The sequence below is a fragment of the Poecilia reticulata genome, chromosome 15 (assembly GCF_904066995.2).
Source record: "Poecilia reticulata chromosome 15, P_reticulata-male-v2, whole genome shotgun sequence".
Taxonomy (NCBI): Eukaryota; Metazoa; Chordata; class Actinopteri; order Cyprinodontiformes; family Poeciliidae; genus Poecilia; species Poecilia reticulata.
Window position 1 is genome coordinate 12016751 of NC_088844.1, and position 21755 is coordinate 12038505.

The 21755-nt window shown below is 38.0% G+C and overlaps 1 protein-coding gene across 2 annotated transcripts in view; it reads right to left on the minus strand.

Annotated features, from left to right (window-relative positions):
* Window positions 1-21755, minus strand: part of rgs7a (regulator of G protein signaling 7a) — a 62328-nt gene that overhangs the window by 19880 nt on the left and 20693 nt on the right. For both annotated transcript variants that reach the window (XM_008429249.3, XM_008429250.3), the window contains exons 3-4: window positions 8178-8274; window positions 4622-4672 (exon numbers count right to left, since the gene is read on the minus strand). In XM_008429249.3, coding sequence (XP_008427471.1) covers window positions 4622-4672; window positions 8178-8274 — 148 coding nt within the window. The remainder of the gene's footprint in view (window positions 1-4621; window positions 4673-8177; window positions 8275-21755) is intronic.

A 21755-nucleotide genomic window follows, 5' to 3' on the forward strand; every position in this document is an offset into this window, starting at 1 on the left:
ATGAAGCAACAACAGATTGTTTGCGAGCATGAAGCTTTTCCAGCTAAGCTTTCATGGGTCGACATTGTAGACCGTAACATCCAAGTCGACTACGACGCTGTCATTTTCCCTGTTGAAGATGACAGCCCCATTGAGCCGGAAGTTGAATCAGAGATCCAGGGGGAATCAAGTCCTTCCGGCAACTTTGAAAGTCCAACATCTTTGGAAGTCAAGCAGAAAATAACACCCTCTGCTGACTTCAAGATCACCCCCTCAGTGGAAGACGTGGCAAAGACTAGCCAACACGTCAAAGATTTGACAACGCAGGTAGACGATCTTAAAACAGAACTGCAGAAAATGAATTCTGAACTCCACGAGGAAAGAGACAGAAGGATTGCATGTCAGGCTGAAGTCAAATCCCAGCAGGAGGAGATTCAAAGACTGCAAAACATGTTGGAAAAAGAACGTCACCTGCAAGTCAAACGTGAACAAGATTCTTGCTCTACCAAAGTTACAACTGACAAGAACGTTCTTAAGCAGCTGGAATACTTCAAGTGGGAGGCTGTAAAATACGCCTCCCACAATAAAGGTTTGATTGAAGTAATGATGGAAGAATACCAAGTGAGACTCAAATATGAGGAGCAGCTAAAAAGTCACTCTGAGCAAGCTTCCAAATTTAAGTCTCAGGAGGAAATGGTGAAAGCTCTACAGGGTCAGGTTGCGGACCTGAAGGTGGAGTTGAAACTTGCTCTAGAAAACAACCATCCTAGAGTCTCCACCCGACCAGAGGTCCCCTTGCAAAGAGAAGGCTCCCCACAAACAGAGGAGACCAAGGATAGACAGACCTCCAATCAACCAGGGAAGTCTGAGGAAAGATGGGCCTCCAATCAACCAGGGAAGTCTGAGGAGAGATGGGCCTCCAATCAACCAGGGAGGTCCGAGGAAAGATGGACCTTCAATCAACCAGGGAGGTCCGAGGAAAGATGGACCTCCAATCAACCAGGGAGGTCCGAAGAAAGACAGACCTCCAATCAACCAGGGAGGTCCGAAGAAAGACAGACCTCCAATCAACCAGGGAGGTCCGAAGAAAGACAGACCTCCAATCAACCAGGGAGGTCCGAAGAAAGACTAACCTCCAATCAACCAGGGAGGTCGGAAGAAAGACAGACCTTGAATCAACGAGGGGTCTCCATGCATAGCCTGGCTCAGCCTTTGCACCGACCCACACTCAGGTTGCAAACGGAGGAGTCCACGCAAAGCCAAACCTCCACACAAACATGGAGGTCCGAGGAAAGACAGACATCCATGCAATCAACCTCCACTGGTTGCATGGAGGGTCTTCATGTTGGCGTTGGCAGGAAGGCCAAGAAGCTAAGCCCAGCTCGGCCTTTAAAGCGACCCACACCCAGGTGGCATTAACCTAGGTCACTATCCAAGACCAGGTTTTGCTAACACTTTGCATTATGAAACTTTGAGGCTTTGCACAAATTTGGCAAAGCATCAAACTGTTGAACAAATATTCATCCATCATCTAACATACCTATGTATGTTAGATGATCAACATCAATGATCAACATCAATCAGAACCAAAAGACAAACTTTTGGTTCTGATAGGTTTCTAATGTGTTGAATGTCTCTCAGCACATGCAACATATTAGACTACTAGGGTACTGCAGCTATGCAATTGGCAGAAAAACAACCTAACATTATATCATCATTATATATATAATGATTTAGAAAACAAAATTTTATACAGGCTTGTCAAAACTATTTCGACCAATATTAGAACTTTGCATTGATTTCCCTTCATTTTAGTAGCTGCGTTGTTGCCTAACCCAGATATTTTCCCTAACCCAAACCAATACGAGTGTATTCTTAACATTAACTAAACCTTAATTCACATCTTACCTCTAAACATTACCCCTGACCCAATCAATGAATCCATCATAGTAGGACAAGACTTTGGTCCTAATATGGTGGACCTAATATGACACTGGACATATAATGGTGCGTTCACACCAAACACATTTTGACCGTCAGGCGCATCTGGTTTACGTTCAAACTCTATGTGGAGGCGCGTCGAGGGCAGTTGTGGCGCTCTTCGAGCGTCTAGCGCAGCACCATTTGAACAGTTTGGAGCGTTTGACGCATCCAGTGCATCAAATACTTCACATAGACTTTGAATATAAACCAAACTCGCCTGACGCTCAAAACGTGTTTGGTGTGAATGCACAATTAGAATGTTTAATGGTGCATTAAACATGCACCATTAAACATCACTGACATCACTGACATCATTATGTCTGTGATGTCATCACTGACATAATTAGTGATGACACTGATTATGTCAGTGTCATAATCAAGAGTGACATCATAATCAAGATGACAAGAGTGACATCACTCTTTGATGACATCAAAGAGTGATGTCAGTGATGACATCACTCTTTGATGCATCAAAGGAATCTCTCTCTTGAGTGTAGCACACAGACTGTTTTTTCAGACCTGTTCCTTATAAGTTAACTTGTAGGTTCCTGAAACTTTTAAGTTATGAATCTTCTACAGGAGCATTAAAATTATTTGAAGGTACAGAATCAGCCTAGTAGGTTCACATTCTCTGGTGTAAAGTTAATTTTTCGGTACTGGAATTGCACCGAGGATAAATTACTTTAATCAAGGCATGTCATGAATATATGTGCATACATTCCATCTTAAGTACATAGCATAATAGTTTTTTGTTGCTTTTTCCACCACTAGATGGTATGACATAAACAGCACTATTCAGAGATGCAATGAGTTTATAGCAGCGGCCCTGATGCCAACATCTCCAGAAAACATATTAAAGATTGTAGCATGTGTTACACACATCAGGACTGGTGTCGCTGTAACAGATGCTGATTTTCCTGTAAAAAGTCTAGAACAGGTAGGAGTGATGAGGCAGAAACAAATCTGTGCTTCACTAATCCTCCTGGAATCTGATCTGGTTAAATAGTTAACATTTCCAAACAGCACCATATCTGATCTTTCTTCAAAATAATCATTATGTCCATGTTATTTTCTTTGTCATTCTAGACAATATACTTATTCCTGTAATAAACAGTTTTAGATCCTTTAATACAAAGGTACAGCTTATGTCACACACTTAAGTCTCAGAATATCCCCCCATCTGCTACTGCATAAAAAATATACAATATATTTGGGGGGGGGGGGGGGGTTTCTGTACACCAACATTTTCACAGAAAGACACAATATAGCTAAACAGATTCAACTCATGTAAAGAAAAAACAATCCAAACATGTCAATATTACTTTCCAACAACTTCCAGAACCATTTTATTTCAAAGCTGATAACTGATGGTGTATTAAGCAATCTGTACATATAAACAGATCACAATTCAGCTCAGTAGGTTTATACCTCAGCTAACTAGAACCGTCATCGCTCTTTTTCCTCCCAGCTATGACAACGGTAAGTAAAAAACAAAAGGAAAAGGTCTTGTAACGGAGTGTTCCACCATGTCTGTAGTTCTAAAGAGCAGCTCTGAGGGGCAGACAAAAGTCTACGTCTATTTTGAGTGGCACTGTTTTATGTCAGACTGTTGTTTTGAGTTGAATTTGGCTTGTTTTGTGTTAATTATGTCACCACAGTTACTCGAAATGCCAACAAAAGCAATAGCTCCCCTCACGGGATCGAGCCACACGTTTTGATTGTGAAGGGGGCACGCAGTGGTACGAGCCACATTAACGGTACTAGGAAGAGGCAGTTACTTTGAGGTGTAGAACAATAGGTGCCTGCCTATGCACTGCCATGGCAGGGCCCAATTCCAAAAAATTATAAATTCAAGATTTCCCCTAGAAAACTTGCCAAGCCTGGTAGTTGGGCTCTAGGCTCATCCATCCAGTGGCCCGTCGCATTTTGGGGTTAAAAATGTTTAAAGTTGACAGAAAAAGTGCAAAAGTGTGCCCGTCACTTCAGACCCAGCGTTCTAGCTAGAGATTGAACAGTTGGACTTGCCCAGGAGCACATGTGTAATACTTATTTGCTGATATGGTTCATCACCAAAGTGCAACAACTGAAGTTTTTGTCAGGTCCATCACCATAGTGTTATGGCTGACCCGGTTCAATACAACAGAACAATTGCTTAACGTGATGCACAATAAAATTCAGTCCAAGACTGACGACTATAAGCTTCACACATGTGGTTCTTACTCACGGTCCGAAATAAATAAATTTATGTCTCGAAATTTTTCAACCTTCATACTAAGGATTTTAATTCACACTCAAAAATTCAGAGAAATAATAATTTTATGTAAGCGAAATATGAATAGTCACAGGAAATGTGTATTCTTCCCACAATGCATTGTGAGACCTGTCACTGCGCCTGTTTGTGAGACTACTCACTGCCTCTCTCTGGGCCCCTATGCATTGCTATGGCAGGCCCCAATTACATTTTTAGTATCAATTTAAGTGAGCACCAAGTTGTCAGTTTTAGCAACATTTGTGCTCTTGATCTTCTAGCTGTCCCTGTTTTCTGATAACTATATCAGCGGTTACACTGATTTAGTTACCAAATCAGGTTATGTTGGTTTTGTTCTGTTTTGTTCTTCGACCAATAAATAAAATTGAATGCATCTTATCAAAAACCTACCTTGATCTTCAATGTCCAGGTTCTTCATGAGCCATTGTACAATATCAGAACCTGTAATAAGAAAGCGTAGATAAGTATGAATCATCGACATAGCTAAGAATTTACCACCGCGCTCAAATGCCTTCTGCAAATAAATGCGAGTGAAACAGAAAACAATGTCACCCTTAACCTTGTCCACCTCCCTTCATTATCACAGCGCATACAAATGTCTCTTGCCTTGCACCATGTAGGTGGGTAATAGGTCATCCATTATCCAATATTCTTTTCTGACACCCTCTTCAGGCTTGCTCTCTTTGGCTCCAAACCATTAATATAAATGACACCGGGTACAAAGGCAGGTTGAAGCACGTATTATGTGCCGCATAACAACAGAATTTGTGACTCAAAGCATTTAATAAGTCAGTGATTGCATGCTATGTTGCACACCAGCATAAACAAAGTAGAGGTGAGAAAAGGGGATTGTCCACGTGACTCATGCGCCACTTTTACATGCAGGAACGTGGAACGTCTTTTATATGACGGCTGCCATTTTTGCATCTTTACCGCTGAAAATGTGACTGAATCATTTTCACATCCCAGGCAAACATAACAGCATCCTCTGCTCTCCCTCGAGCATTTTCACACTCCGACACAACATGCGACTTTGGCACTTTGACTATATATTTTCCGAGCAATCATTACTGTCTGTCATAGTGACAGGTGAAGGTGTGTTGAGCAGACCAAAGGCACAGAAGGCATGAAAAATGTGTGAAATGGAGACATGAGGGAATTCATGCAACGAGACAGAGCAGCCCTGTGGCTGATGTTACGTCCATCACGCTGCTACTCTGGGCTGCTGAATTTTTTATTTCACCTCTATTGCATCCCCCTTTGCATTTGCTCATACACTAGATGTGAGTTTTGATGGGCGAACGTAATTAGCACCATCCCATTTTCATCCTATGAAGGTTGACCTACTTTCTTAGAGCCAGCTTGAATACAGCGTGTGTTTAATTCTCCTTTAAGGCTTGATTCTAAATTGAGAAGTGTCACAACCATACACTGGTATATTCAGGTGTCAGTTTCAGTGAGCAGTTAATTTTATTTTTTTTTTGCATCAAAATGATTGAAAACTTTACAAGAGCTCAGAAAAAAACATTACATATCAAAAAAAAAACTAATTCAAAACAAAGAGTAATCCAAGAGAGAGAAAATTAATGACAGTGCAACATTTTACTGTTGCAAAGAAAAGAAAAGCTGATCCTTTACTGACCTTCATGTGTTTGAGCATACGCAGACAATGGCAGCTGAAATGTTTTTTTAGCCTTAGATCAGTTGCACCGTAGCTGGCAAAGTGCCACAATATATCACGTTCTCGCACTAAAGAGACACACTCATGGTAAACAGATATCTATTTATTTAACCAGTGCTGTGCTTCAAAACATAAAAATGGTGATTCATTTATGAAAAAAATGAAACCCAAAAGTATTTATTTATTGATTTATTTCATTGTGTAAGTTTATTAGATGTTATAGTTTATTAGATGTTATAAACATGTTATAAACGACAAATAAAATGACTAATACAATGAATGTTAAACATTCAAAGAAGTAGATAGAAGTATAAACTTATAAAAATCCAGCCCATTTGAGGAAACCTCACACTTATTTCTTCTTATTCATAGCTAGTGTAGCAATATACCTTTATTCTACTCTGATTAATGTCGTACATTAAATGATGTGCTTACAATATTCAATAGGTATTACTAATAGTAGCTATAGTAGTATTAACAATAATATTGATATCAATGCTAAAAACGCTGTAATAATAACATGTCAAGGTAGTTTCTCGTATTTAGTGTGTAGACCATTTCTTTATACTGAAATTTGAATTATTTAATAACCACAGAATGGGATCAGAAAGAAAGTCAAATTAAAAAAAATAATTTATCTTACAATAACAATTTATCATTCAATACAATTCAATTTCAATTCAATAAATTCAGTTTCATTTCAGGCATACTGAATTCACACAGTATCTTGTTTTTTCTTGTTGCCTTCAATTGATGTGTCAATATATCTCACCACAAGCCTGCAGCACATTATGAAAACCACTGTAGGGAACGGAGAAAGTGAGTGTGTAAGGAAGTTAAAGCTGATGACTGAGTAATCGATGATTGTTACTAGAAGGTGGTACCACCTTTAAAATATAAAGTTGAAGCAAGATGTTTAGATAAATATGCAATATTAAGACACAACCATTTTCCCATCACTGTCTGATATATCGGATTTGAATATTTACTGTTTGACTTGCAGTCTTCCCCCTTTGTCCTTCAACAGTTTAGCTTTCATGAGACCACATGACATGTCTTCAACAATTAAGATAATTATCCCTGAATACATTTGCAAATTTGGTAATTGTAACTGATCTGGAACAAGATCTTTCTGATTTACCGTTGAGAAGAAAAAAACATTGTTTGGATCGGATGCAGTTACAAATATAACTTTAAATTTTGCTGAACATTAGAGGAGATTTTTGTTAACTTTCTCCGACAGTCACACCGACGTCTTTTTAAATGTGATGCATCTGAAATGTTGGGGAAAAGTGGACATCCAAAGGTTCTGTCAAAGTATGAAACTGACAATTTAAATGAGATAAACACTAAAACTGCCAAGGACTGCACAACATGCCAGGTTATTATATTTTGAGCATAATGCTTTCCCACTCTCCATGCCAAGAATACGCTTTACCAGCTGGATGAAATCTCTTTGCAATTATTAGACACACATCCCCAGCTTAGACGGCAGGAGCTCTAAAAGGCTTAATATTGGAGTTCAGTGATGAAGAAAAATATGTTTGATTCGGGCGAAATGCATGCAACCATTCAGATAATGTGTTTATCAGAGATTTCCATGCTTTTCTTATCAAGCCAATATACCACACTCTTCATTTCATAAAAATATTGTCCCAATAGTGAATAATTTGGAAAATAAAAAAAGATATAACACACCTATATCAACCTTGTCCAGCACCTTTAAATGCTATCAGTGTTGATGGCTGGAAATATTTACCTCAACCAATCATTATTGGAGTAAAATAAAATCTACTTCATCTCCTTGGCCAATATAGGTTAAAGTTTCACCATTTAATACCACGTGTTCCCTGTTTAGGTGTGAATACAGGCACAAACAATTTACAGTAAGTTCAACAATGTCAAGGAATTTCTTAGTGTGTTTTAAAAACTAAAATGTTGTGCTATTATCAATTATCTAATTGTCCAACCGCGTTTTCGGAATATTACTATCACTTAAAAGGCTGAATTATAATATAATGTGTGGGGTTTTTGGGGTTTTTTTTGCTTTCTTTGTATTTGTGTTCTAAGAAATGTATACTTTTTAATCCCTTTTTTATTTAACATTTTCTCTTAGACAGTTCTCATAAGTAGCACGTGTGGAGTATTATCACCAGCTCAGCTAATGAAACAAAAATTGGGCAACTGACCACAGTAATTTCAGCAGTCATGCACAAAAAGGCAGGAAGAGTGGTGATCTCAGACAGGTGGGAGTTGGGGGCTTACCTGAAAAAACACTGGGGATCTTGGTGAGGAAACTTTTCACCGTTCGTATGGGGATGCCGTTTTTCTCGTCCTGCATGCGTGCTATTAACTCCTCCATCTGGACAGCATAGTGATAGAAGAGAGGGAGAAAGTGAGGAACAAAAAGAAAGTAAGAGTGGATTCCATAACCCTTTTTCCAAAAAGTGTGAGTTTAGATGGCAAAGACAAAAAGAGGCAAACAAATACAAAGAGGTTCTTATGTGGTTCAGCTGTGTCTCCAGGCAAGAGAGAGTGAAGCAATGAAGTTGGTGACTAACAAGCACAGCTGTCAGATTTCTGCCTCTGCTATGACAAATCTTACTGATGCTTGTCATTTGTCGCATAAACCAAGCCTGTAAGCTACACTTACTGAGTGCTGAACTTTAGAAACCTTGCTGTAAAGTTTCTTGGTATTATCTACCACAATATTATTCTGTCTTCCACCAGCCACAGATCTAAACTACGCAGCACAGAGTCAAAACATATCAGGCAGAACTGTTTTAAGTTAGGCTGTAATACAAAATTGAACCAAAAACTGCCTCAAGGAATGACATGAGTGGGTAAAAAGCAGCACACCGACAAAAGCGCTAACATACACATAGATTTGCACACACGACTGTGGCAGAAATCTTCTGGGATGTAGCTCAAGGAGCTGGCAGGACGGCACACAGCAACCACTTTGACAACAGCATGCCAAAGGCGGCAGGGTAAAGAGTGGAGCAGACCTTCTGATGCACAATGAGCAGATCACACACCACATCATTTCCCCATAGTCTGTCTTCGATATTAACATATGACTCAGAAAATATGTACATAACAAAGTTGAAGGAAAATCAATTTTGAGAATAGGAAAGATTTTTTAAAAGTGCCTGTTCCACTGTTTCCCATCAAAGTTCTCTAAAGATGGAAGCCAGAACCATATCTCTCACTGACAATACATTTTGACTATTTTGATGGATTACATGCCACTAACAAAAAGGATGTAGCAACCACTTGTGCCACAAGCATCCTCTATGCATGAATATAGGTGAGAGGAGGTTTGGATTTCTTCTCACTCTCCAAAAACCACCAATGCATTTGAAACATTTTGGATTAAACAAAACATTTAGAACCTGGGATTTAAAGGAAGGTTAGACAGGAACTTTTCACAAAGGATAGTGAATACTTCTACTTTGTTTTATTTACTTATATGCATTTACATCTAAAGGCTATCAGAAACATTTATAATTTTGTCTTATCTGGATCGTATGACTATTACTGTTGATTTTTCCGTGCAAGAAACAAGTACAACGTTGTCATGTGTCAAACTGCAGGATCATCCTCCTCAGTTTTGTTTACTCTCTCTTGAAAACTGTATGACAGACAAACCTTATCAGAGAAACTCATCTTCAACAAGGCCAATTCCTTCTTACGTTATTGAGGGTTTTGTGTGGAAGAAATGAATTTCTTGATCACACTTGATTAAGAAAAGGTTGGGGTTCATATGTAAATGTTGAACCACTCAGATTGGGCTGTTCGTGTGACAGTACTGGATGAAGAAAGCTCCTTGCTACTCAAATACCCTGTAGCTAAAAACCATGCCAGTTCGTGATTGGAGCCTAATTGACAATGATAGAAAACAGGCAAATACTGAAACTACATAGCTGATGGGTTACAGTCAGAAGGACCAAGAAAGTCAAGGATGAAAGGAAAAAGATCCAGAATTACTCTTAAAAATATTTCTTGATCATTTTCATATTATTCTTTAAAAAAACAGTGTGCTTAATTTTGCTGATGGAATTGTTCCCCAGGAACACTGAAAAGACTTCTAGTGCTTGTAAACCAGGAATTTCTAGTTACAATGAGAATCTTTTCCTAACTTTTATGAAGTCATTGTGTTGACAAAACCTTTACCAAAATAACAATGGAAAAAGACATTTTTTAGACGACAAAAAATATTTTCTAACACTGTTAAAGATTCCAGATAATCGGATCGTCACATATGACAAAAGCCTTATATCATGATTTTGAGTGGCTGGATTGCCTCAGGATCTTCAAGAACCCTTAAAGGTATGATCCCATTTGACAGGTTCTTCAGTTCAGAACTTTTAACAATCCTAAGGAACAAAAGGAACAAGTCTTAAAGCGATGAAAGTAAATTTTTTTGCTTGCTCTCAGGGCCATTGGTGTATGCCGTTATATCAAGTAGTAGAAAAGGAGGACCGGAGGGAGAGAGAGTATCATCCTGCTGTCTCTTCTCTCCAAATTTGAAATTGAAACACGATATAATAGATCACTGGGATTAGGTTGTGTGTGTACTGGAATTCCACTGGGACACTTGAAGTGATTCATCTTTTTCTGGAGCAAATTTGATTGCTTTTGTATTGCTTACAACTATTACCATGCTTCAGACATTTTCATTTAAATATGTTATTATGACCTATTATAATGATTTTTCTCAAGCCCATTTTATTGGTGCCGCACCAGGTCACTATGCCTGGTCTAGTGTGTTCAGCTCTGGTGACTACTTCCTGATTTTGTGATGGCACCTCACCTTTGTACAACACCCCTTTTCCAGCAAGAAATTTTATAGTCTTTTCCTATAACAATTTTTTTAAACGTTTATTTTTTCTCACTACCAGCATAATAGCACTACTTTCTGTAAATGGTGTACTGAAGCATCCTACTTTTTTGTTTGTTTTTAACTTTTTTTTGTGAGCCAAAAAGATGATGGCAGATTTTATGCTTTTTTATTTGGTCAATTTCAGTGTAAAGTACCACCTCTGACACGTCTTTTGAGTATATCACATTTTACTATACATTTCAGTCAAATTTACTGCTAACTTTCAGCGTAAACTGTATAAGTAATTTCATGATTAGTAATTCAGTATTCATGTAACTGGTGTAACCTGCTTTTGTGCGATCTGTGGCATTTTTGTTCGGCGTTTATACAGACCGCTAATGCCCTTATTACACCAACTGTCTTTCTTTGTCTTCGTCTCACTGTTGCTCAGAGAGTCAGCTGGCACACAGAAACAGAGCAAACAAGGACAACAGCAACAGTGATCAATACTTCACACGCTCTCTCCAATCCCTGCAAAGCCTCACCACCCACAAATGATAAAATGCCACCAGCGTGAATATTCAAGATCTAAAGCTCTTGACGTTGGGATGCTCTTTGGCTTCATGTAGAGAAAAGGAAGAGAGGAAAGTCATTTCCCTCAAGAGAGAGAGACCAAGACTCTCTTCCTGTCTTTCTTTCTCCATCCCCCACCCATCCACCCACCCAGCGCTGTCTGACTGCGTCTCTGCAGCCTCTTAGCAGATAAGAGTGAATGTTTTGGCTGCACAGTGTGAATCACTGAATAATGATGGCACTGGACTCAGTACATATGAAGTGACTAACAAAAGCTGCGGATATAAGCACACACTGAGCTTCAGTACAGAGCTTGAAGCACTTCAAAGACTATCAGTGAGGGCACTTGCGGTGCAATCAGAACGTTCTGAAGTACCATTTGGAGCAAGAAAAAAAAAACATCTCAAATGTGGTTTGTAAATCAGGGCTGTCCTCTTGGATTTCTTTTAAGCCACTGTTAAGCAAAACCTGCCCACTCATCAAAGGGGCCAGGTTTAAGTTGCGTAAGATGACGAAATATAATGTTAAATGTGCAGTAGTAAGTAAATCTGCAAGGTGCTGTATTTTTAGAATTTGATCTCAAGAGAATCCGTGTGGAGGTGACTATTGTTAGTTTCTCCAACAAGAGAAAAATAGCTAGCACAGAGGATGGAGGAAGTCAAACATGTCTCCACTTGACGTTAGAGCAAACCATTATAGCTTCATGCGTTTAGAAATACGAATGTGGGTGAAGTGATGATGGACTTCTCTCTGGTCTTCAATCAGCTGCTTACAAGATGCCTCAAGAGACATGGCTCGAAATTGCAGGGAACTGCTATGACCTTGACATTTAAGTGAGCTCTTCAAGCCAAGGGAGATCATTTGTTGTTAGGGCTGCAATACCTGCAGATTTCTAAGTATGGCTTAAGTACACAATGTAGGTCATGTAGACTGGGCAATGAAACACCTGAGCCGGGTTGTTTTCCTTGCTCAGTTTTGTGCAAAATATAGTTATCCAGCTCTAGTTAAGTTAACACAACAAGGTTGGGTTAAGAGTTTGGCCACATAATGAGACGCCAAAGAGTTTGAAGAGAAGCTGCACAACCTCCAGATTCTAACTAACAATAATGTCCAGATTGTTTTCTTTATCACAACGTCCAATAGGCAGTCTTTGTAAGTTTTCTCATCTTGTAGACTACAGTAATGCAATAAGTGTGGGAAAAGAGAAAAATGAAAAATGTGTCCACAATTGGTATGAAGAATATGCATGCACAGCACTCAGAATATAATATCCCACAAAATATTGTAAGCATACATAATAATGATATATGCAATAGTGATATTGCACAGAATGATACTGCAATGGCCTTTGAGATTAACATATTGGAAGACGTGAGGTAGACCCTGGACAAGTCACACAGACAAGACATACTGCCATACACATTCTCATATCTAAAGACGATTTATAGTGCTAACACATGCGTACTTTTGGAAAGTGGGAACAAATCAAAGTATCTGTAGAGAATCCAGGTATGTCCAGTGAAGAACATGCAACCAAACAGGCCTGAAACCCAGAAGTCTTTTTTTAAGAGACAACATTGCACCACTGTGCATGTAAGTGTGTGCTAAATAATTAGGGGGGAATTTAAGACTATCTGAAAAGATCTGAAAAGATCTTTCAACAGTCAAGCTCATTGTTTAGCTATAAATAACTACCTAATTATTTTGACTTTATCACAGTTCCTTTGGTGAAAGTGTGACTGTTAAACACATAAAACCTGCTTACTCTTAGAATGCGGACAAAGTTGTTCTGTAGTGACAATATTCTTATTAGGTGTGTTCCAAAAAAGAGATTCACATAAGAATGACGATTATTATTTACTTTGATTCAGACTCAATATAAAATGTCCCAAAATTGATTTTAAAATGTAAGTGAGGATCTTTTGCTCAACAATAGACTGAAGCAGAAATTATAAATAATTGTTTTGAATCAACCATAAATTTTGAACATCGTAAATGAATCATGATAGATTTCCATCCCTAATATTTATATAGAATATTGCCGCAACATATCTAATTTAATACAGGGGAAGAAGGTCAGTAAAGTCTAATCAAGTTGTTTAAAACTTGAAAATGGTGATCTGGACATCCTTTAACTCTTTTCTCTAAACCACAGTTTTTGACCCTATTTAGTCAAACCTAAATCAATTCTGTTTTAACAGCTTGAAGCCAGAATTTAGGTTTAAAATATAAACAATAAATTTTTTTGTATGTATTTGTACATGATTAACCAAGGTTTAAATAATAAAAAAGCTCCAATGCTTTATAGACCAACTTAATTTTTAAAACAGGCCTAATTAGCACACTATTAAATACCAATGTAGAGCAGTGCCTACAGCTAGCGCTGATATCGATTCAGAAAATGTACTTTCAAAGTATCCAGCTCTCTTGATAAAGTTTAGAGTTCACAGTGCAACTCCTTTTAAAAATCTGAATATGTTGATTCATATCTCCCTTTTATCTAATGATTATAGTCTTGACAGTCAGCTGGAAACTAATTTAGAGTTCATGCTAGCTTTTGTTGGTCAGTTCGATGCTGATAGAGAGGAAATTAAAAGAACTTGAGCAACGTTTTTGTATCTCGCTCCCAGCACTGCTGTGATTTCTAAATGTTGCTGCCTTGAATGCTGTGGTAGTACCTCAGTATTACCTTGACAGTGGACAAATGTGTCTACAAAGAGAGAATAAAAAGTATTCCTAACTCCATATTATATAATTATGCAAATATACATCATGTTTTCAGAATAGTATTAAGCCAGAAGGTGCAAACTGTCTTTAAAAAAAGAAAAAAAAAATGCAGCATCAAATAGGTGAGCAACCCAGTTAAAAACCGGCTGCCTGAGGTGGAGTGAGAGCCGCCTGAGCAGAACCTGTGGCTATAAACCATGACAGCACCAGCAGATAAAACAGTCTTTGATGCTGGTTGATCCTATTTTTCTCTGAACTCCTGTTAGACTCAGTGAACCTATGTGGAGGCTGAGGGATAATATTTATCTTCTGCTGCCCCCAAAAAGCCATGTGTTAATTTCCGGAAATCACAAAATGTCCAGCGTGCAACATAAAATGCGAGATCAATAAAAAGCTACAAAAAAAAAAAAAAAAAAAACTTAATGTCTACATTACAACTTTGTTAAATAACTCTGAAAAGCTGTGTCGTCACACATGAATCACCCACTGCTTCTGAACAGGCTTGTGCATTTGCATATTGAGCAAAAGCAGAAACAAAATGTTCTTCGTGCAATTCTAAGGTGAACAGGGCAAGCCGTATAACGCAGGAAAAAACATAAAAACTAAATTTGCACAGTACAACCGACTGCAGATATTTTGTTCAAGGCCAGTAAATGACAACAAATGTTTCAGTTTGTCTAACCGGATACAGTGCTTTAAGATTTTGAGGAAAAAAAAAAACACTACCTTAGTTTTTAACTAAGGCAGTTCTAAACTTGTTAAATGCTTGTTAATCTCCTCTACACATAGGGGGAAAAAATGTTAAGTTCATGCAGATAAGGTGAATAGATTCCATGTTGTTACACTGACGTTGCCATATTAGTTACCACAGCAACACATTCTAAAACCACTATTGTAAGGATGTATTTGGCAGCTTGCCACCACTCATTCATATGAGAGAAAGAAAGAAAAAGAAAGGAGTCTTGAGGAAAGCGAGGGGAAGAGGTCATGCAGCGCATAGGACGGTGCATCTAATGGAATACCCTCCGGTCATGTTTTTTGTTATTTCTTTACAGTCATTACTTTATTCAAGACTGCAACTGAAGCAAAAATACATAAGTATATTAATATTACTTCATTTAATTAATACTTTTTTTTTAGCCACACACACTAAAATATGCCTGAAATTACCCAAGAAAATAAAGGTATCTTTCTGCTCAATGTAGTTTTGTCTTAGACAAAACAGAAAGCAATAAATGTAAACCGAGTCCTGATATGCATTATGCACAGTTTATCACCCAGAAGCCCAAAGTACAGCATGTTAACCATCAAGCATTCAGAGTAATGGGAATACTTGAAAAGGACAATTATGTAAGAACAGAAAAACAAGGAGCCAAAAATATATTTATCTAAAAATGAAAAGGAAAAAAAAAGCAGTGGAGCTGTGTTTGCTTTGATTATGTTAAATCTTCCGTGAAGACGTTAAGAGCATTATGGATCCACATAACATAAATGAGGGCTGCACAGTGGCGCAGTTGGTAGAGCTGTTGCCTTGCAGCAAGAAGGTCCCGGCCCTGATCTTTCTGCATGGAGTTTGCATGTTCTCCCTGTGCATGCGTGGGTTTTCTCTGGGTACTCCAGTTTCTTCCCACAGTCCAAAAACATGACTATCAGGTTAATTGGTCTGTCTAAATTGCCCATAGGTGTGAATGTGTGGGTGCATGGTTGTGTGTCCTGTGTGTCTCTGTGTTGCCCTGTGACAAACTGGCGACCTGTCCAGGGTGAACCCCGCCTCTCGCCCGGAACATTAGCTGGAGATAGGCACCAGCAACCCTCCCGACCCCACCAAGGGACAAGGGTGTCAAGAAAATAGATGGATAACATAAATGACTCAAAACTCATGTTTAAATTCAATCAAATATAATTTTTGAATATTTTAAGCAACATCTACGGTGATTCTGCTTCCTATTCGGGTCACTCAGCTCTTATGGAAAATGACAATCTATGAACACCAAAATAAGTATGAAGAATAACTATTTTTAGGCTGCAGGAGAGCGAGAGAAAGCATGACTTTGAGTAGATAGCATTGGCTGACAAAGTACTGTAAAGATGCCTTTTTATCCTTCAAGCTACAACGTCACAGTTGTGAAACATGCAGGATTTAGGATGTGTTGGCGGCCTTCTGGAGCCTGAGAGTTGGGTGAGGCCCTACATTCTCCTTAACATACACAGCAACTACAGCTAGATCCTCCTGCTAGCGTCAATAACTATGCTAATTGCTAATACAAGATTCTAAGAACAATTTAAAATGCTCAAATGTAATCATTTCGTCTTTGCTTTTACATAACAGTAATTCCCTTATCACACTTACTGTTCTCCCACACAGCAGTGTGCGTCTAAAAGACTTTTAGGCAGGAAGTCAAGAAAAAAATATTTCCAAAATTGTTCTTCGGTTTTCTAATATTGTCCCACAATTCCTAAAAAGAATTAGAATAAGACAATGTCTCTATTTGCAGGTCAAAGCTTTATTCAGACACAAACACACCGTAACCCCGCACGCACACACACACACAAAGTCTTCTGGCTTCGTAAATACAAAGGCTGCCCACTTAGCACAGCCCACTTGAAACATAATCGGTTGATTTGTTTCCTTGCCCAAGATTTTATGTCCCTTTATTTTTCCACTTACAATTTTCCCTGTTCATGCAAGCCTTCATTTATCATAGGTTTGCTGATGGGGGTCCTCAGATGGAGAACAGACAACAGTCTGCTTCTCAGCAGGCCAGGGTCACATAACGAGAGGAGCAGATGCCCAGGTGAGAACAGCGCCCGCAGAGAAGGCAATTACTCTATCCAAGCAGAGGTTTGGTTTTTTCTGCTCTCTGTGAGGGAGATTGTGAAAAGGCACTGATGAGCCGTTTAACAACATCTGCAATTTGCTGCTTTGTAAGCCTCGTTTTCAGTTGAATTCATCAATACAATTCTGCCTTTGCATATAAACTCACGCTCCAGCAAGCAATCAATCAAAAGTGAATGTCTGTTTCTTAAAATGACACTTTACTGTTTCACATTTCAGAATGTTCTCGCTCCCTGCAGTTTCATTCCTTATCTCTTTTTATATGTCGTCATGTGACATGAGCAATAACATCACAACCTAATCACTCATTATAAAGAAACCCTGGAATTTTTTTGCTTCTAAAACCTCCTCTCACTACTGATTTCATTAACATGCTACACAATGTACCAGCTGGTACTGTACGTCTTTGTCCATAACACAAGAGAGAATTTAAGGGAAGACCTCTTTCTCACAAAACAGAGCTTTGGTGGAACAGTGATGACAAACATCGATTTATCTGAAAGATTACGCCTGCATGTTGTCAACCATGTTGCCTTCCCTGCTTTGAAATGTTGTTCGAGGTGTGACTGAGAGCCTGTTAATGGCTTGATCTGATTTGGGCTGAATTGCTAATGGATGAAAGCGAGTCTGATGTTTGCAGGCAAACAAGCAGATCTTTGATTCTCAATTTAATGATACTCTGACTGAGTGCCTTGTGTTGTTTGGTCTGCATTTTGTTCTTTACTCAAGAACTATTTGTGTGATACTGTATGTACTTTAAAGTTAATGTGCAAATAATTTGACTTTTTTTTTTAACCTAGTATTAAAGATATAGAGGCCTGACTTAAATTTATATTACCTTTGATGTTATCCAATACAATAAAGTGTATTTTTTACCATATGTGAGCAGAAATTGGATTAGTAATAAGAAGCAGCTTAGCTCCCACATACATTTCTAAGTGGGTGGAGCATTGATGGTTCAGGGAAATGTACAAAGATTTTCTAGCTGGAAAAGTAAATGTTGATAATTTTACCTCTGCAATTTCAAACCTTTGCAGCTTTGGCCATTTTCTTTCTACCTAATTTGTTTTTGTAAGAATTATTACTTCTACTGATGCATATTTCATACCAAACGAGTCATTTTGAGAACTAACAATTTCTGGTAATTTTCTGAATTCTACTTGTCGGCTGAAGAAAATGTGGTTTTATGACTTCAATAAAAAACATCTGTGAGCAGCAGGTGTGCTGTAGTTACATTGGTTTGATCAGGGGTCAGAATCTCTCATAACTTCATAAATAGATGCATAGGGCCCATTTAGGGATACAATATCTTACAATGCATTTATTTTTGTTTATTTAAATCAAAAGTACACAATCGAAATAAAAGACATATATTTGTGAATTTTCTGTAACAATTTATTCTCAAAACTTGTGAAAACACTTGGTGTATCTTTTTATGAGTTCTGACATGAAGACATACAGACCAGCACTTTGTCTTCATGTTTTGAAGTACGTGATGGTTATGATGAGTCAGTGATTTACAGTGTGTGTGTTTGAAGGCATAAGTTAAAATATTGTCCACTTTTTTTTTTCTCTTTCCATACTTAGAGATCGCTTGACCATTGAGAGACTTAAAGTGGTCAAAAAATTATAAGATGGAGTTTTCAGAGACATTTCCATGACCTTGGTGCAACCGCTCGCCATGCCGAGGTGAGTATGTCGAGGTATGGAGGTGCAACAAAAAAATACTTCTATTAACAACCATCAGAACACGATTGGGCAATTGTAGTATTAGGTCAGTGCTACAACAATTGAGTAGCACTATTGTTACTCAGTTGTGTTTGCCACATACAAACACACGAAATGTAACTCTCATTTAAGCAATTTTTTTAAGTATCAAAAAAATCTTTGGGAACCTAGCTTAGCTGAAAATAAAAACAATATGTCACAACATCAAATAGATATAAACATAATCTTAGAATTTTAGCCTCTTAAACCTGTGTATCTTCATTTGCCGTAGAAAAACAAGACACATAATTAGCAGTCAAAGGTACACTATTGCCGAAAGTATCTGTTCATCTCCCCCCAACCTCCCCAAGCCATTTAGTTTATATATTACAATACTTTCCACAGCCATAGCTGTATAAAATCATCACCAAGACATGAAGACCTCTACAACAAACATTTATGAAAGAACAGGTCACTCTCTGAAACTCGGTGAATCGCATCTGTGCAATAAAATCCAGTTGTGAAGTTGCTGAAAAACAGTCAATAATGCCCATAAACATGCTCTTAAAATTAGAGGAAAACCTTCTTGAAAGAGCTGAGATTGCTATAGCAACAGATGGTTTGCCAATGGGTTAAAAATTGGATGTCACTAAAGTTTGTGTTTGTGAAGACAGAAGAGCAAATATGTCTGTTATTATGAAAACACAATTCTTTGTTGTTTTATATTGTCCCACACTTGCATTGGTTTTTTGGCTGTTTGGGGTTTTTTTATGATTTATTTTCAAAGTCTAATAATATTCATTCGTTAACCCTCAAGGTTGCCATAAGAAACAGTTGTTGAAGAAGCATTTTGCTTGATGGACAGATGGTATTGCCACTGTTTCTTTAAGAATGCTTTCCAGAAGGCTATAAATCATCACAGTAAACCCATCACTAACAGTGTTTTTAACAGTTTATTGCGAAACAGATTTCTTCTACACATCCAATGATGATCACTGTCCCTGGTGTATGGCTTTGGAAGGATGTTTGATATTTTCCATTGTTCTTCAACGGCTCCTTCTAATCGCCCGCAACAAGATAAAGAGAAGAGGATTGAATCATGGATGAGAGATAGTCATCCAGATATTTCTGCTACTACAAGGATAAAAAAAAAACCTACCATTTGTCCCCATTTGACCGCGCTGCAGTTAATGAAGATTCTGCTCCAAATATACCAGCTCATACTTTATGCAATACATATAAAATGATTTTTGAAAGAATGATAGCACATCTCCACATCTTAGGGCAGCCTTTAGCCTTTTGTGATATATTTTTTAGTTAAAGTGATTAACTTTTTATTTCAGGACCATTCTAGTTGCCTTGCGGTGTATTAAAACCTTTAATATTTTTACCAAGCTGCTATTTCATTGACCATTTCAGAAGAAAATTGATGCTGTGACTTGTTTTCTTTCATACTTAGATTATATTCAACTAAAATACGGTAAAACATGTTGCAACAGTTTAACATATTTACAAATCTTGTACAATGTTCAAAAAGGAGAAAATAGACCTTAAAAGCATATGAAAAAGCTGACTAAAAGTGAATAGCTCAGTGGTTCTTCAAGGGAACATACTTCTTTTTCCATGTAAGTGAGCTGCTGGAGAACAGCTTAATTTTTGCACCTCATTTTAAGGTTTAGATCTTAAAATAATTGTTTTCAAGTCAATTTTATTAACTCATCTTGTAACGTTTAATCAAGACTGCAAATGATTTACTCGGATGTGCATTTATGTAAATGCAGTAACACTCAGAAGTCTTTTGAAACTAAACCTTGCTAACTTGTCAGCTTCATCAGCTTATTCCTTTGCTATTTTTTGTGAATCATTTACAACAATGTTGCTTCTAGTTTATCAGAAGAGATGTAAAGTGCATAACATTTTGCCTTAACAGTAAACCCAAGGCTTATTATGCAGGTTTTGTCATATCACAATGGTTTGTTTCAGGTGGCTACTGTCACTTGCTTTACTTGTTTCTGCACATTTTTTCCCCACTGTAACAAATGTCTCCATCTCTCCTTCTCCATCAGATCATAGGTCTGCATGACTTTGCAGGCTACTTCTTCTACTGGGTTCAACAGGCAGCCTGTTGATTAGCAAGAGTACTGCTGCCACCTAGTGACTGGAGGCTTATTTATCATTCAAGCATGAATAAAGACTAAAAATATATTTTTTAAAACATTTTAAAAATCCTATTTCTGGTGCCTCCCAACACCGGAATACCTGAAGTAGAGTTAATTCACCAGGTATTTTGCCTGTCTTCTTATTTAAGATAGTCAAATCCACAGCTTACATGTTGAGAGTCCACATTGTCATGAATAAGCATTATCTATGTGCGAATATAAGTTTAACTAAGACTTTGGATGAAAGAGTGTGTTAAATAAGTATAATAATTGTATCAAATAATTAAGTAAGTTAAACACTAGTTTGCCCATGGTCTCTTGAATTTACTAATAAGTAACTACAATTTAAACAAAACTCAACAATCTCTGGTTACACGTGTTCTGAAGAATTTTTGTTTTCACTCCCAGCTTGACACTGCTATTTAGCTGACTTTGTTTTCTTACTGTCTTTTTCAAAATCCACTCTGATCTAATTGGTGGGATTGTTTAAAGGGCGAGGCCACTCTCATTGTCCTCATCTCACTCTCTTTTTCTCGGTGGGCGGGTAGTGGGCGCAGTGACTAAGCCAAGGTTAGCCATCCACTCGATAATCCACTGAAAGCCCATATCCCTCCTGCCCACCCACCATGATTTTATCACTCAGTAGTATGCTATCATAAGTTAGCAGATAATAATATGTGAGGCCTGATACAGATGAATCCTGCAGAAGTTTTTCTAACAATTTACCCAGTGGCTTAACCCGTCGTTTGTGGCTGCTCGGTTCCTCGTACACACACCTCATTTGCTCATATACAGATCTACAGCACTGTTAACATCGATTTTTGCACCTCTTAATGACATTGATTATTTACTTTACAGTGGTTTATTGTGGAAAACTGGCAAAGGCAATACAGTGTTGGCAAGCAAAAGCAACCATGTAGTTAATCCTATTTCAAGGAATGTGTGTAAGCTAGTTTTCAAACTGTCTGGCATTACGCTTGAGGAGTCTTATCTCAGGGCACCAGGAACTATATTTA